At 42.9% G+C, this 16,426-nt stretch overlaps 1 protein-coding gene across 1 annotated transcript in view; it reads left to right on the top strand.

The window, feature by feature from the left end:
* Positions 1–16,426, top strand: part of aass (aminoadipate-semialdehyde synthase) — a 115,554-nt gene that overhangs the window by 71,614 nt on the left and 27,514 nt on the right. Inside the window, exon 10 of the mRNA XM_086299781.1 lies at positions 978–1,100. Within this exon, the coding sequence (XP_086155907.1) occupies positions 978–1,100 (123 nt within the window). The remainder of the gene's footprint in view (positions 1–977; positions 1,101–16,426) is intronic.

Genomic DNA, 16,426 nt, shown 5'->3' with positions numbered 1-16,426 from the left:
ATCCTGTAATCTCTTGTGAACTGCCTCCCCTGCTTCAGTGACTGGAACATAAATGAGACAGACGTAACATCACACAAGACTTTTGTATCATTGGAACTAAATAATAAAAATACATTATATATAAATAAAAACCAAATAAAAGAAAAAATAAAAATAAAATTAATTAATTAAAAAATGACATCCGGTCAGTAGTATTGTCTTGTTCTAACTGCTTCAGACAATCTATCACCCTCTTCCTTTAGTCACTTCCTGGTCTTGTTTCAAGTATTTTTGTAACCGAGCAGCAAGAAAATTTTCTCATGATAGTTTCTGGTTTAGCAAAACCGTGTACCTACCCTTGTCTGCCAGAAGGATGATAATGTTTTTGTCTTTGATCAGTAATTGTTGATCAATGGTCATGACATTTTGTATATTAATGATCAAGAAACTGACCTCATTGTTCTTCAGTGGTGCTAGTTTTAGTCATTATGCAAATATACTGTTTATAAGGTTGGGGAAACCTGCAATCAGCTGAGACCAAAGAAGTCATGTGGATGAGCGATGAAACATTTTTTGCCACTGAAAACGCTACGTGTAGATGAACTGAATCAACTTTTTGAGATGTTAAATATGAGAATAAATATGAAAACATGTTACTACAAAAGCTGTTCACGTATTACTAAAATATGGCAAAATAACATCTGAAAAACAAACAAAAGCATTGTGATTCATGACTTCTCATGACATCTTCAATAAAATTAACATCTAAAATAATAAAACAAATCATCCAGCCATTTTTTTCTGCTTATCTATAGTTGGCAGAGGCACCCCACTTATCTGAGGAAACATCAAACCTTTCCCAGGCCAGCCAATAGATCTCTTCAGCGTGTCCCGGGTCTGTGCTGGGGCCTCCTCCCTGTAGGACATACCCGTTTGGATCACCTTACCCCACAGCCTGCTATACCCTCATAAGTGTTTTCTTTTCTGTCTTCCTGCAGGCTGCTGGCCATCTGCGACATATCTGCTGACACTGGAGGCTCTATAGAGTTCATGAATGAATGCACCACCATTGATAAGCCTTTCTGCATCTATGACGCTGACCAGCATATTGATCATGACAGGTATAGAGCAAACGGTTCATGATTTGCCTTTGTGCCAGCATCAACTGTGTTTCTGTTTGGATCAGGGTTTCAGAATTGAGGCAACGACTCCAATTTTTACATCAAGCAGCATCTTTTATGATTTCTGTATATTCTTCTGTTCAGCTTTGTTTATTAACATAACTCACCATTCGTATCCTGCTAGACCTTTGTGTGAGGAATGTTGGAGTCATTTTTGACCAGGATAGGTCTTTCAATGCACATATTATCCAAATCTGTAGGACTGTTTACTTGCATTTGGACATGGATAAAAGATGCTAACATCCTATCTCAGAGTGATGTAGAAAAACTGGTTCATGCATTTATTACTTGAGTTGGCTTTTAAAAACTCCTTTCTTATTTTATCCTAAAGACCTCATATTTATTTATTTTATTTAATCAGGGATCCCTTGAGATTAACATCAGGGGAGACTTGGCGAGGAAGGCATATTATTACAGTGTTACAAGTTAAAAATCAAATACAACATTAAAACACATAAAACAAAATAATACAAATACAAAGTCTAGTTTATGAATAACAGTCTTCAGTTACAACAGTCTTTATTAGAGCTCTGAATACCCCAGGGAGACAAAGACAAGCAGCTGCTGGCTATTTATATTTTACTCCTGCACAGTTGGTCTGGATCACCAATAATTTCTTTGTACATTGACAATAAAGGGCTATTCAGTTCTGTTCTGTTAAAGTGCTCTGAAGGTTTTTCAATGAACAAGGTGCAAAATAAGAGACCGCAAATCACAGCAGCTGTTTAAAGGGATCTAAAAAACACGTTGATGGTTTGGAGGAAGTAATTATTGAAGTTAACTCAGAAAGATCAATTGGAGAAAAAGAGTAACTTAACATCAATGATACTAAGAGTAGCTGTAGATAATATTACATCTGTGGGATGATTATTGGTAATTTTTTCTTTAATGATTAAAATTTTATTTGTGAAGAAGTTCATGAAGTCATTACTAGTTAACGTTTGTTACACCCCAGCCCAGGGAAAACCGGCGTGCAACATAAGGAAAATAAAAATAAGGAGAAATGCCCCCACACTCCCTGCTCTCAAGGAAGATGAACCAACAAAAAACAGCTACCACGGATTTCACAACAGCCAGTGTTTTGGCACTGTAAATTGTGCCAAAAGCAAGTCTGGAAATACAATAAACCGGTGCATGCTCAATCTCTGACTGGAAGCGCTAATTCGTCATTCGGCTTTTGTCAGACTAAAGTAACTGTTAAAACTGTTTGAAAAGCTAAGCTATGCAACAAGGAGAGATCGAGAATTTCCTTTTAGTTCTCAGTTTATTTGATATTGACAAAAGTTAGTCAATTTTGTCTGTTCTTCTGTAAAACAAACTAAGATTTATTTTTTGAATTAATATTTTGTTTCTAAGTTGAATTGAAAATTTAGTAGCCTGTTTCGTTTGTTCTATTTTGAAACTTAAACGCTTTAGCGGCTGCCTTTTGTGTAGTTTGCAATATTTGCCTTTATTTATCTGAAAAAGTCTCATGTTCCTTAAGTACATCTACCCTGTTGAACTTATTATGGGAAATAAATATTTAAATCAAAACACGCTGCTGATTATTTCACATTTTACTTGTGAGCAACGGCACATTTAAATCTTACAAATATAGTTATTTGGCTTATATCGTGATAGATATCGTTATCGCCTGAAATGAAAAAAAAAACAAAAAAACATATTGTGATATGAAAAAATCTTATATCGCCCAGCTCTACAGCAGACTGATTTTCTCCAGGCAGATAATTTAGTAGCATTGCAAGAAATCTGCTCCCTTTAGCGCCTTAAAGCAACTGTTGTTGTGATTTGGTGCTAAATAAAATGTAATTGAAATTGAATTTGATTTAGTTTTCAGTCTGAAATAATTTTTAAATTATTAAAAGCATGATTGCATTAGCAAAAACTTAAGGTGTAGCACGTGTGAAATTGTAGATTTGAAGATTTTAAATCGTCCATAAACGATAAACATAGAATTTAAATGCTGTAGACATTTCTTCAAAACTATGGCATTTCAGATCCACTGTGCATCACTGAGCCCTTAGCAAAATACTATTCCTTCTTCACCCCTGTGCATCATTCGTATTCCAGGATTGATTATTTTCGTCTGGATAATTTCCTTATCCCAAGGGTCACCATGTGTAAATACAATGCAATTGTAATTTCTGATCATGCACCAGTGCAGGTTGATATCGCATTTCCAAATGTATCAGCAAGGCAGCGGTTCTGGAAATTTGACTCAGCATTATTGTCAGATGAGGAGTTTTGCAAGTTCATAGTACACCACATCGAGCTTTTTCTAGAAACAAATAACCCAGGAGTAGTTGGCTGTCCGACTGCGGTCTGGGGTGTGGGGCCTCCCTGCTGCTGCGGAGTCGGGGCGGTCTGCCTCGCCCCACCGCAGGGAAAAGGGAAACACCACCTGGGTCTGGGTGCAGTTCCCCCCTCCAGGGGCAAGGGTACCTAGAGCCGGTTCGTAGAGTACGCTTGGGGAGTGTGATCGTGTGTACAGCGTCTCTTTATGTCTGTCTCCACGTTGGTTGAGTGTGGAGTAAGTGCATATGAGAGCATGAGGGTGGGAATGGATGTTTGTGTCTGTGTGTGCCTGTATGTCTGTGTCTATATGTCAGGTTGGGTATCAGACGCCACCTCTCTGGGGACATCTCAGGCCCTCCAAGGTTTGGAGGCCTATCTCCACCTACCACCACTTCCCCTGCCAGTGGCGGACTCCCTCAGGTGTCGGTGCGTTGGTGGTTCTTTGTGTCTGGGGGTGGGCGTCCAGGTACACACCGGCTCACTCCTTGGCGGCCGCTTATCGGGGCCTGGAGCCTGGGGCTCGCTCGGGCCACTTCGGAGGTGGGGTGCCCCCGGCCTCTCGGCCTGGGGCTCGGTCACTCAGGCACAGCTGGCTGCCGGCGGAGCTCACGGGCGCGTCACTGCAACTCCCCCTGGCTTCTGCTCCGCGGCTGCTGAGTGAGCCCTCATCTGGGACTCTCCTCAGCTCTTACTGGGACAGTGGCGCGGCTGCCCCTCTGTTGGTCTTCCTTGGTCTCTTGTGTTCTGGGGGCCTCTGGATGTCTGGGGTTTTGATCTCCTCCATACCTGCTTCATACCCTGGAGGACGGGGCTGTGGCTCCCCACACTCCCTAGCAGATCGTTACATGGAGAAACCTTTGGAATGCAAGCATGCTGATCCACACAAGTATGCACACAGGTGTACACACGGGTATTCACAGACGCGGACTACAGCTTTCTTGGCTGCTGCCTCAAAGCACATTGTGCGCTGTCTATCTTGCGTGCTGCACAATATCGTTTATTATTTAGTATCTACTGATATCTACTGCTAGCTAGTTTATTGTGATGGTGCTGTTTTTTTTATTATGTTGCTCTTTGTTGTTTGCTTTCTCTTCTGTTTTTTTTCTCCATACAGGTGACCCAGGTGTTTTGTTTTTTTGTTTGTTTGTTTTTTCTTTCTTCCCCCCCTTCTCACCGTCTCTTCTCCCCTTTGGTTTTCTTTCTCTCCCTCTCTTTCTTTCATTCTTTCTCCCTGTCCTATCCCCCAGTCATGTCTGTCCCGTTTGTAGCAACTGAAAATAAAATAAATTCATAATTATAATAAAGGTCAATCAAATGGACCAATATGGCCTTATGCCTTAAGACAACAATTCTGATGGCTAAAGATCCAAACGGGACACAAAAAAACCCCCAAAACAAATAACACTCCAGATAAGATAAGATAAGTTAACCTTTATTAGTCCCACACGTGGGAAATTTGTTTTGTCACAGCAGGAAGTGGACAGTGCAAAAGTTATGAGGCAAAAATTAGAATACAATAAGAATAAATACAGTACACAACTGTACAGAATAGAATAAAATAAAATACTATATACAGTAGAATAAAATAAAAATAAATATACAATAAGATAAAAATAGAATACAAATACAAATACTATATACAACTGAGTAAAAATACAACGATGACAGAAAGGATTATTGCACTTAGTATTATTGCATATGTATGGATGTGTGTGCTTGATCAGTTAAAGTCTTTATTATGGAGTCTGACAGCAGTGGGGAGGAAAGACCTGCGAAATCTCTCCGTCCCACACCGTGGGTGCCGCAGTCTCCCACTGAAGGAGCTGCTCAGTGCTGTCACAGTCTGCTGCATGGGGTGGGAGATGTTGTCCATCAGGGATGACAGCTTAGCCGCCGTTCTCCTGTCACTCACCACCTCCACTGGGTCCAGAGGGCATCCTAGAACAGAGCTGGCCCTTCGGATCACCCTGTTCAGTCTCTTCCTGTCCCCAGCAGAGATGCTGCCGCCCCAGCAGACCACGCCATAAAAGATAGCAGAAGCCACAACAGAGTCATAGAATTTCTTCAGGAGTGGGCCCTCCACTCCAAACGACCTGAGTCTCCGCAGCAGGTACAGCCTGCTCTGCCCTTTCCTGTAGAGGGCGTCTGAGTTATGAGTCCAGTCCAGTCTATTGTTCAGATGAACACCAAGGTACCTGTAGCTGTCCACAGCCTCAATGTCCATACCTTGGATGTTCAGTGGTTGCAGTGGAGAATGCTTGTGCCTGCGGAAGTCTACCACCAGTTCCTTGGTTTTACTGGCGTTGATCTGGAGGTAGTTCAGCTGGCACCAGTCCACAAAGTCTTGGGTCAGACCTCTGTACTCCTTGTCGTCCCCATCAGTGATGAGGCCGACTATTGCAGAGTCATCAGAGAACTTCTGCAGGAAGCACTGGGTGGAATTGTGGGAGAAGTCTGCAGTGTAGATGGTGAAGAGGAACGGAGCCAAAACCGTTCCCTGTGGGGCCCCCGTACTGCAGACGACCCTGTCCGACACACAGCCCTGAGTCCTCACATACTGTGGTCGGTCGGTGAGGTAGTCCAGGATCCAGGTAGTGAGGTGATGGTCCACTCCAGAGTTCACCAGCTTGTCCTTTAGAACCGAGGGAAGAATGGTGTTGAAGGCACTGGAGAAATCAAAGAACATGATTCTCACAGTGCTTCCAGCGGTCTCCAGGTGAGCGAGGGAACGATGTAGGAGGTGAATGACGGCATCATCCGCTCCAATGCCGGGCTGGTAGGCAAACTGAAGTGGGTCCAGTGATGAGCTTATTAGGCGCCGAAGCTGAGCCAGGACCAACCGCTCCAGGGTCTTCATCAGGTGGGATGTCAGAGCCACCGGCCTGTAGCTGTTGAGGTCCTTGGGGCGTGAAGTCTTTGGCACTGGTACAACACAGGAGGTTTTCCAGAGCTGTGGGACTCTTCCCAACCTCAGGCTCAGGTTGAAGAGGTGCTCCATCACCCCACACAGTTGGTCCGCGCAGGACCTGACGACCCTCGAGCTGATGCCATCTGGACCCGCTGCCTTCTTGCCATTAATCCTCCTCAGTTCCCTCCTAACCTGGGTGGTTGAGAGAGACAGGCTGGAGCCTTGTGTTGAGTGTGTATTGGATGCTGTTGTTGGGGGTGGGGAGGAGTGAGCAGGGTGAATAGAGGAGGTGTGAAGTGTCTGAGGTGGAACAGCAGCAGTGGGGGTGGGTGAGTCTGCAGCCGATGTTGCAGACTGCCTCATGGCTGAGTCAAATCTGTTGAAGAAATGATTCAGTTCATTTGCCCATCTCACATCCCTCCCAGGCAGAGAGTTCTGCTGTTTGTGGCCCGAGATGGTTCTGAGGCCTCTCCAGACTTCACCAACGTTGTTTTGTTGAAGCTGGTTCTCCATCTTCTGCCTGTAGCTCTCCTTCCCATTCCTTATCAGTCCCCTCAGCTCTCTCTGCACCCTTTTCAACTCCTCTTTGTCTCTGGATTTGAAGGCCCTCCTCTTCTGCTTGAGGACGGTTTTAATTTCTGGGGTAATCCAAGGTTTGTTGTTGGAGAAACACCATACAGTCCTGGTAGGTACAGTGTTATCGACACAGAAGTTTATATAGTCAGTAATGCATGTAGTAAGGCTGTCGATGTCCTCACCGTGGTCATCACAAATCACCTCCCACACAGTCGACTCAAAACAATCCTTAAGAGCCTCCTCGCTCTCCTCTGACCATCTCTGTACTGTGCGGGTGGCTGGTGGCTCCCTGCGCACTAAGGGCTCATACACAGGGACAAGGTGCACCAGGTTGTGATCAGATCTGCCCAGTGGAGGGAGAGGTGATGAACTGTATGCCTCTTCTGCATTGGCATACAGTAAGTCCAGTGTTTTATTGACTCTGGTTGGGCAGGTCACATACTGGGTGAAGGTGGGCAGTGTGGAGTCCAGTGAGGCATGATTGAAGTCCCCTGATATTATGAGAAGGGCTCTCGGAGATTGTGTTTGCAGTCTGCTGACCACAGAGTGGAGAGAGTCACAGGCTGCATCCGCGTTGGCCGAGGGGGGGACATACGCTGTTATCGCGATAACATGCGAGAACTCCCGGGGCAGGTAGTACGGACGCATGCTAACGGCTAACAGCTCAATGTCTCTGCTGCAGAGTTGCTCTTTTACAGTGATGTGCCCAGGGTTACACCATCTGTCGTTCACAAAAACTGCCAGTCCCCCTCCTTTCCTCTTACCGCTGTCTCTGGTCCTGTCCGCTCGCAGCAGCTGGAATCCCGGTAGTGTCACGCTTGTGTCCGGAGTTAGCGATGTTAGCCACGACTCCGTTAGCATCATGATGCTACATTGCCGGTACTCCCTCTGTGACCAGGTTAGCGACATGAGCTCATCCATCTTATTGGGCAAAGATCTTACGTTTCCAATAATTACAGAAGGAAGAGATGGTCGATAACGTCTCCTTCTCGGGCGACGGCGCTCCTTCCCAGCACGACACCCCCGTCTTTTCCTCCTCAGCTCGCTGGGAATATCGGGTCTGTCCGCCGGCAGTACCGCTGCAGGACTCAGCGCTAACAGCTGATCCTTACTGTAAAAAAATTATAGATGTTTCAAAATCTATAATTTGGGAGTCGCTAAAAGCATATCTGCGGGGCCAAATTATTTCTTTTTCGTCTTATAAGACTAAAAAGCGAAACGAATGGCTTCGGGAGCTGACGGAGCTCATAGCTAACATTGACACACAATATGCTACCTGTCCAACCGCTGATTTATACAAGCAGAAGGTACTGCTGCAGTCTGAATTTGACACTCTCTCAATTAAAGAAACTGAGAAGCTCCTACCTAGATCAAGACATCATGTATACCAGCATGGTGAAAAAGCAAGTAGATATCTTTCGCATCAGCTTTGTCAATCCGCCACAGCTCAATCTATACCCAACATACAGTTAGACTCCGGTCAGGTGGTAACACACCCTGACGGAATTAATGCTGCTTTCAAGCTATTTTATCAGGATCTCTGGGGTGGCTGTAGCTCAGGTGGCAGAGCAGGTCAGCCACTAATCAGAAGGTCGGTGGTTCAATCCCAGGCTGCCTCCTGGCTGCATGCCAAATATCCTTGGGCAAGATACTAACTAGAGATGGCACGATACCACTTTTTTATGTCCGATACCGATATCATAAATTTGGATATCTGCCGATACCGATATGAATCCGATATAGTGTTTTTTAATCAACAAAACTGTTTTTTAAATATCTTGCTGCATTTTGTATAAGTTCATACTCAAGTTTAAAACAACAACTACACTAAAGCTATTCTGTTATACCTGTATCCAAAAAAAATATTTCATAGTTCAGCAATACTGATCAATCTAATAAACTTAAACCTACACCATCCTCCCTATTCTGGTATTTTAAAGAGTACTTAGCATATATATTAAGCAACCTAACTAATAGGGTTCCAACTCCCAGCAACAACAAAAATAAATAAATAAAAAATAGGGAACCACCCCTCACGCTCCACCTCATGATGCTTAATCGACGTAATCAACCTTAATTTGATGCAGTGTGGAAAAAAAAATGCACAGAAATCAATTATTTTTCAAGAAATATTAAATAGATTCAACATCTTTCTTCAACAAAATTGCAGACTGCACAGATGGTACCTTCACAAAGGAAAAAGTACTATAGCTTACTAGGGTATATATATTAGACTTAATAGTTACTATATACAGTAATGGACTTCTATTCATTTTGCATCAAATTAAAACTTTGGCTGTCAGATAATTATTTATTAAAAGCTAGACATTTTAAATGAGAATAAGAAAGAAAAGTATGTCTTTGTGCCCCCTTTTCCCTGTTAATGCCCTATCGGCCCCCCTGGCTAAACTTTGCTAGATCCGCCCCTGCACAGTTACCAGCCGTCAGCTACGTAGAAAAAGATCCTGGTGTAGAAAGTAATAATAAATAAATTCTAACAACAGCTGATCAAGCTTAAACGTGCTGCTGTTGTTCAGCCGCTGGTTTCCTCTTTCTGGTGCAAAGTGGGCCAAAAGCAAACTAGAGACACGGACTCGCACAGAAAAGCCGATCAGCTGATCGTTAAGCAGTTTCATGATTGAAGTAGCAGCAAGAAGAGGCAGTCGCTTGTTAAGCTTAACGCAGGAATGCTTTACATTCAGAGATGGACTTACACACTTGCTTTACTTCTCTCGGGGATAACTTTGTCGGAGATGAAATGCCGGGTTGCTAGCGAAGCTCCACATGCTATCCAGACCACCGACAGGTCCCGCATGCCACAGCCGCTCTATCACGTGATGCATACTGCTCCGACTGCTAACGTTCTGAGGTGAGTTACGGCGTGTTGCAAGTTTTGTGAGGTGCTTTCGTGATATTTAATGGATCGGATTACATTTTTTATTTTTCTCCGATATCCGATCCAGTAATTTAGGTCAGTATCGGACCGATACCGATACGTAATATCGGATCGGTCCATCTCTAATACTAACCCCATGTTTGCCTACTGGTGGTGGTCAGAGGGCCCGGTGGCGCCAGTGTCCGGCAGCCTCGCCTCTGTCAGTGCGCCCCAGGGCAGCTGTGGCTACAACGTAGCTTGCCATCGCCAGTGTGTGTTGAATGTGTGTGTGAATGGGTGAATGACTGAATGTAGTGTGAAGCGCTTTGGGGTCCTTAGGGACTAGAAAAGCGCTATACAAATGCAGGCCATTTACCATTTACCATTTACTTCCCGCACTGATTATTCAGAGGCTGACTTGGTTTCCTTCTTGAGGAACATAGATACTCCCACTATTAACCCAGACCAACATGAGCTGCTGGAAAGACCTATTACCTCAGCGGAAATATTGCAGGCAGTTAATTCTTTGCAAAATGGCAAGGCACCGGGCCCAGGTGGCTTCTTGTGTGATTTCTATAAACGCTTTGCCGACAAGTTTGTTTCTTTACTGTCTGAGGTTTTTTCAGAAATTCAGGCAACAAGCACGTTGCCACAAACTCTGTCCCAAGCCACAATCTCTGTAATACTCAAAAAAGACAAGGATCCTCAAAAATGTGGATCCTATCGCCCCATTAGTCTACTGAATGTGGATTATAAGATCCTCACAAAAGCTCTTGCACTTTGTATTGAGAAGGTAGTACCTTCTATTATACATGAGGACCAAACAGGCTTTATAGTGAACCGCCAGTCATATTTCAATATCAGACGGCTGTTAAATATCCTATATTCTGACCATTCAGTTGATCACTAATAGTCTCACTAGATGCCGAGAAGACTTTTGACTGTGTGGATTGGCAATATTTGTTCTCCGTTTTGAAAAAATTTGGCGTCGGTTCTAATTTTATTTCATGGATCAGGACTCTGTACTCAGCACCCCTGTCTTCAGTCCGCACCAATAACACTATTTCAGAATACTTTTCCTTACATAGAGGCACCCGCCAGGGATGCTCCTTAAGCCCCCTGCTATTCAATCTGTCAATAGAGCCGCTGGTGGCAGCATTGAGAACAGACCCCATAATAAGGGGGATCACTAGGGGAAACACTATTCATAAGTGCTCCTTGTATGCAGACGATCTCCTTCTGTATATTACAGATCCGGAGGCATCAATTCCTTCACCTCTGGACCTCATTGGATCCTTTGGCCGCCTGTCTGGTTACAGATTTATGGAAGAAATATAGTATCATCAGAATTCAAGTATTTTTAGACATTGAATTTATAACACTAAACTTTTATCCTCCAAATTTCCCTGCAAAAATATTCACCTGCAAAAATTCACCTGCAAAAGTGATGAGCTTGAATGATCCAAGCCAGAGCAATCAGCACTAGATCGAGTCGAGCGGCTCTCAGCCAATTAAATTATGCTGTTTGATCACATGACACCGTTAGCCAGCAGTGTGTCTCCTAAAAGAGAGCTGTTTAAAGGTGAGTAATTAAGTTTTTCTCCTAAATAGAGATCATTACAGAACGCCTAGTCCTACTTAAAATCCCATTTATTTTTATTTTATTTTATCATCTACTCGAACTAAGGAAAACGTTTGACTAACTCAAAGACAATTTCCACGCCTCCCCTGCCTGTCTGCAGAGGCAGTTTTGAATTTAGGAGCAGCAAGATGGAAGCGGCAAACCCTGGCGATTCTCCGGTAAGTACAGTGGGGCAAAAAAGTATTTAGTCAGCCACCGATTGTGCAAGTTCCCCCACCTAAAATGATGACAGAGGTCAGTAATTTGCACCAGAGGTACACTTCAACTGTGAGAGACAGAATGTGGAAAAAAAATCCATGAATCCACATGGTAGGATTTGTAAAGAATTTATTCGTAAATCAGGGTGGAAAATAAGTATTTGGTCAATAACAAAAATACAACTCAATACTTTGTAACATAACCTTTGTTGGCAATAACAGAGGTCAAACGTTTACTATAGGTCTTTACCAGGTTTGCACACACAGTAGCTGGTATTTTGGCCCATTCCTCCATGCAGATCTTCTCGAGAGCAGTGATGTTTTGGGGCTGTCGCCGAGCAACGCGGACTTTCAACTCCCGCCACAGATTTTCTATGGGGTTGAGGTCTGGAGACTGGCTAGGCCACTCCAGGACTTTCAAATGCTTCTTACGGAGCCACTCCTTTGTTGCCCGGGCGGTGTGTTTTGGATCATTGTCATGTTGGAAGACCCAGCCTCGTTTCATCTTCAAAGTTCTCACTGATGGAAGGAGGTTTTGGCTCAAAATCTCACGATACATGGCCCCATTCATTCTGTCCTTAACACGGATCAGTCGTCCTGTCCCCTTGGCAGAAAAACAGCCCCATAGCATGATGTTTCCACCCCCATGCTTCACAGTAGGTATGGTGTTCTTGGGATGCAACTCAGTATTCTTCTTCCTCCAAACACGACGAGTTGAGTTTATACCAAAAAGTTCTACTTTGGTTTCATCTGACCACATGACATTCTCCCAATCCTCTGCTGTATCATCCATGTGCTCTCTGGCAAACTTCAGACGGGCCTGGACATGCACTGGCTTCAGCAGCGGAACACGTCTGGCACTGCGGGATTTGATTCCCTGCCGTTGTAGTGTGTTACTGATGGTGACCTTTGTTACTTTGGTCCCAGCTCTCTGCAGGTCATTCACCAGGTCCCCCCGTGTGGTTCTGGGATCTTTGCTCACCGTTCTCATGATCATTTTTACCCCACGGGATGAGATCTTGCGTGGAGCCCCAGATCGAGGGAGATTATCAGTGGTCTTGTATGTCTTCCATTTTCTGATGATTGCTCCCACAGTTGATTTTTTCACACCAAGCTGCTTGCCTATTGTAGATTCACTCTTCCCAGTCTGGTGCAGGTCTACAATACTTTTCCTGGTGTCCTTCGAAAGCTCTTTGGTCTTGGCCATGGCGGAGTTTGGAGTCTGACTGTTTGAGGCTGTGGACAGGTGTCTTTTATACAGATGATGAGTTCAAACAGGTGCCATTCATACAGGTAACGAGTGGGGGACAGAAAAGCTTCTTACAGAAGACGTTACAGGTCTGTGAGAGCCAGAGATTTTCCTTGTTTGAGGTGACCAAATACTTATTTTCCACCCTGATTTACGAATAAATTCTTTACAAATCCTACCATGTGAATTCATGGATTTTTTTTTTCACATTCTGTCTCTCACAGTTGAAGTGTACCTCTGGTGCAAATTACTGACCTTTGTCATCATTTTAAGTGGGGGAACTTGCACAATTGGTGGCTGACTAAATACTTTTTTGCCCCACTGTATATTGTTTTTTATCTTCAAGTTTGTCTTTTGAAACGTTAATTTTATTTAAATCCGTTGCTCACGTATAAAGTACACAGACGGGGTCTTTGCTCAACTCGTCTGAGGCGTGTCTCACTAAGCGCTACATGCTAGCATCCAGCTAACCGAGCTACCCTTTACATGCTGTGCTTTGGAAAATAGGATACTCGTTAAAAAAAAAAATACTCCGCAGATATTGATAGATAGATGAACACTGCAAATATAATGTTGTAAACAAGAACGGCCTTTGGTGAAGGGGTAAAATACACCATTAATAAAGCCATAGAGTGAATGGCTGCCATGGTTGCAGAACGGCCTGATTTAATGACAAGAATGGGGAAGAGTGAGGTGAAGTGAGCCAAAGCCACAAAACACGGTCAGACAAGGCGGCAAAAGGGCAGTGATCTGTCCGTCAGTATGAAGTTGGTGTGTGCTTTGGTGAACAAAAACTCGAGACCGGTAGGAGGAAGATGGGAGACTCGTGTTTCACTGGAATAGTGGTGAATTAAAACATCCTTTGTTGGGGACATTTAGATGTAAATGCATCCATACAGGTGAGACAGAGGCAGACCAGACAGTGAAGAAAACAAGGCAAACATTAGAAATATTAAAACGGAAATATAGGATTAATATAACATACAATTAGGGAAAATGTAAGGAACACAATGTAAGTGATATTGTAAAGTCATTAAAACAGCATACTCTGATTAAAAGAAACATGTAATTGGGTAGGATAATAATAATATTAAAAAACATGTACAAGATGGGTATGTATACTTGTACCCAGAATTTAACAACTATAAAGTTGTAGCATGTCAGTACCTTACCCCATCCACATCCTGATTGCTCTGGCTTGGGTCTTTCAAGTTCATCACTTTTGCAATTGAATTTTTGCAGGTGGATTTTTTGCAGGTGAATTTTTTGCAGGTGAATTTTTTGCAGGTGAATTTTTGCAGGTGAATTTTTGCAGGTGAATTTTTGCAGGTGAATATTTTTGCAGAGAAATTTGGAGGATAAAAATTCAGTGTTATAAATCCAATGTCTAAAAATACTTGAATTCTGACGATATTATATTTCTTCCATACAGATTGAACCTGGCTAAAAGCACACTGTTCCCTATTAACAGTCTGGCGAAGGAAGCTGACTACTCAGCCTTTCAGTTTAGACTGGAACACTCCTCATTCACCTATTTGGGTATTCAAATCACAGACGCTTATCAGGATCTTTTTAAACAAAATTTTATCCCTTTATTAGAGAAAACAAAATCGGATTTGGCACACTGGTCAGTATTACCCATCTCTTGCTGGGCGGGTCAACACGATTAAAATGGTAGTCTTGCCTCGATTCATGTACCTCTTCCAGATGATACCCCTTTTTCTTCCTAAAACCTTTTTCATCCAGTTAGACGGACTCATATCATCTTTTATTTGGGACAAAAAAGTTCCAAGAATCCGTAAATCCTTGTTACAGTGTTCTAAGTCGGAAGGCGGCCTGGCCCTACCAAACTTTATGTATTATTATTGGGCTGCCAATATTGTGAAATTATCCACCTGGATGCGGGGTTTTAGGGAGGGCAGAGGGCCGCCTTGGTCCACTATGGAGCTAGACGGTAATCTCACCATATCCCCTGTTGCAATAATGTGTTCAGGTCTACCAGTCAGTCGCAATGTTCATTTTAAAAATCCTGTGGTTAAGAACTCTCTCAATGTCTGGTTTCAGCGTTCTCCTATTACGTCAAATCATCTTTTTTTTACCAGCTCTGAGCGATGCAGGGTTCAAGGTTTGGTACAGCAGAGGAATTATCTGCTTCTCTGATCTGTTTGTTAAAGGGTCATTTTTATCCTTTGAAGCATTGTCTAAAGATTTTGGAATCCCAAAGACTCACTTTAGATACTTACAAGCGCGTAGCTTTGCAGTTAAACACTTCACTTCTTATCCAAGTCTACCTAATGTCTGTACACTTAAATGGTAAATGGTCTGTATTTGTATAGCGCTTTACTTGGTCCTAAGTACCCCCAAAGTGCTTTACTCTATACACAATCATCCACCCATTCACACACACATTCACTTGAGGATTGTCTGCAATTTCGATCTATTGCTAGAGGTCACATCTCTCAAATATATAGCACATTGCAGCATATAAAGGCAGACTCTGTGTCCAAAGCCATAAATGCCTGGGAGCTGGACTTAAACCTCCAGATCCCAGACGACCTATGGGATCTTAGTGTTAGCAAGATCCATGAATCCTCAATCTGTATACGGCATTGTATAATACAGTTTAAAATTCTTTACCGGGCGTACCTAACCAAAGCTAAACTAGCCAAAATATACAATGCCTCTGATGATAGATGTCCGAGGTGCAAGCAATCACCCGCCGACATTAACCATATGTTCTGGAGCTGCTCTGATTTGAACCGGTTCTGGGAATTAGTTTTTAATATGTGTGTGGGAAAACAATTGATCCTAATCCGATAACAGAAGTCTTGGGTGAGAGAGGTGATGAGGTGCTTGCAGACAGAGTATTTGAGATACAGTTTGAGAGGGTCTCAAAGTAAATACTACAAAACCTGGTCATCCTTTGTTGAATATGTGGAGAAGTTGTCATTTACTGTTTTTATCTGTGTTTGGGGTTTTTTCTCTTTCTTTCTTTAAAGCCACCTACTATCTGTAGCAAGCCAAAAAGAACTGCGCACAATGCAGCCCCCCTTTTATTTATGTATTTATTTTATTCTGTTTTTGTTTGTTTTGTTTTTTGGTGGGTTTTGTTTTTTGGGTTTCACATGGTAGTATTTTTTTGTTTGTGCCCATAGATTATACATTTTTCTGCATCCAACTGGTTTGCCACTGCGTGGCTCAACCGGTTTCACAATGGCAGTGTTTGTAGTCGCAATTCGAGTTATATTTGTCTGTACTTTTGTCATATTGGAAAATCATAAATAAAGTTGTCAAAAAAAAAAAAGACTTGTCTGAGAGCCCAATATAACTGCAAAGGTGAACAGGTAAATAAAGAAAACATCAACAAATTTTGCCTTTCAGTGGTTTTACAATTAAGCAATACACAAGTTGATACAGAAAAATAGCCCTGTTAGTTTCTGTTTTATGTTTCTAAATGTTCCAAAGTTAAAAGTTGACTTCAGTATGTCCAGGGGTTTTTTGCTTCCATATGGAAATGGGCCCAC

This window comes from Aulonocara sp. 'chitande type north' Nkhata Bay, linkage group LG7 (assembly GCF_057382095.1).
Source record: "Aulonocara sp. 'chitande type north' Nkhata Bay isolate Kocher_YH1m ecotype deep benthic linkage group LG7, A_spYH_male_GT1.1, whole genome shotgun sequence".
Taxonomy (NCBI): Eukaryota; Metazoa; Chordata; class Actinopteri; order Cichliformes; family Cichlidae; genus Aulonocara; species Aulonocara sp. 'chitande type north' Nkhata Bay.
This window is presented reverse-complemented; position numbering and strand designations above follow the sequence as displayed.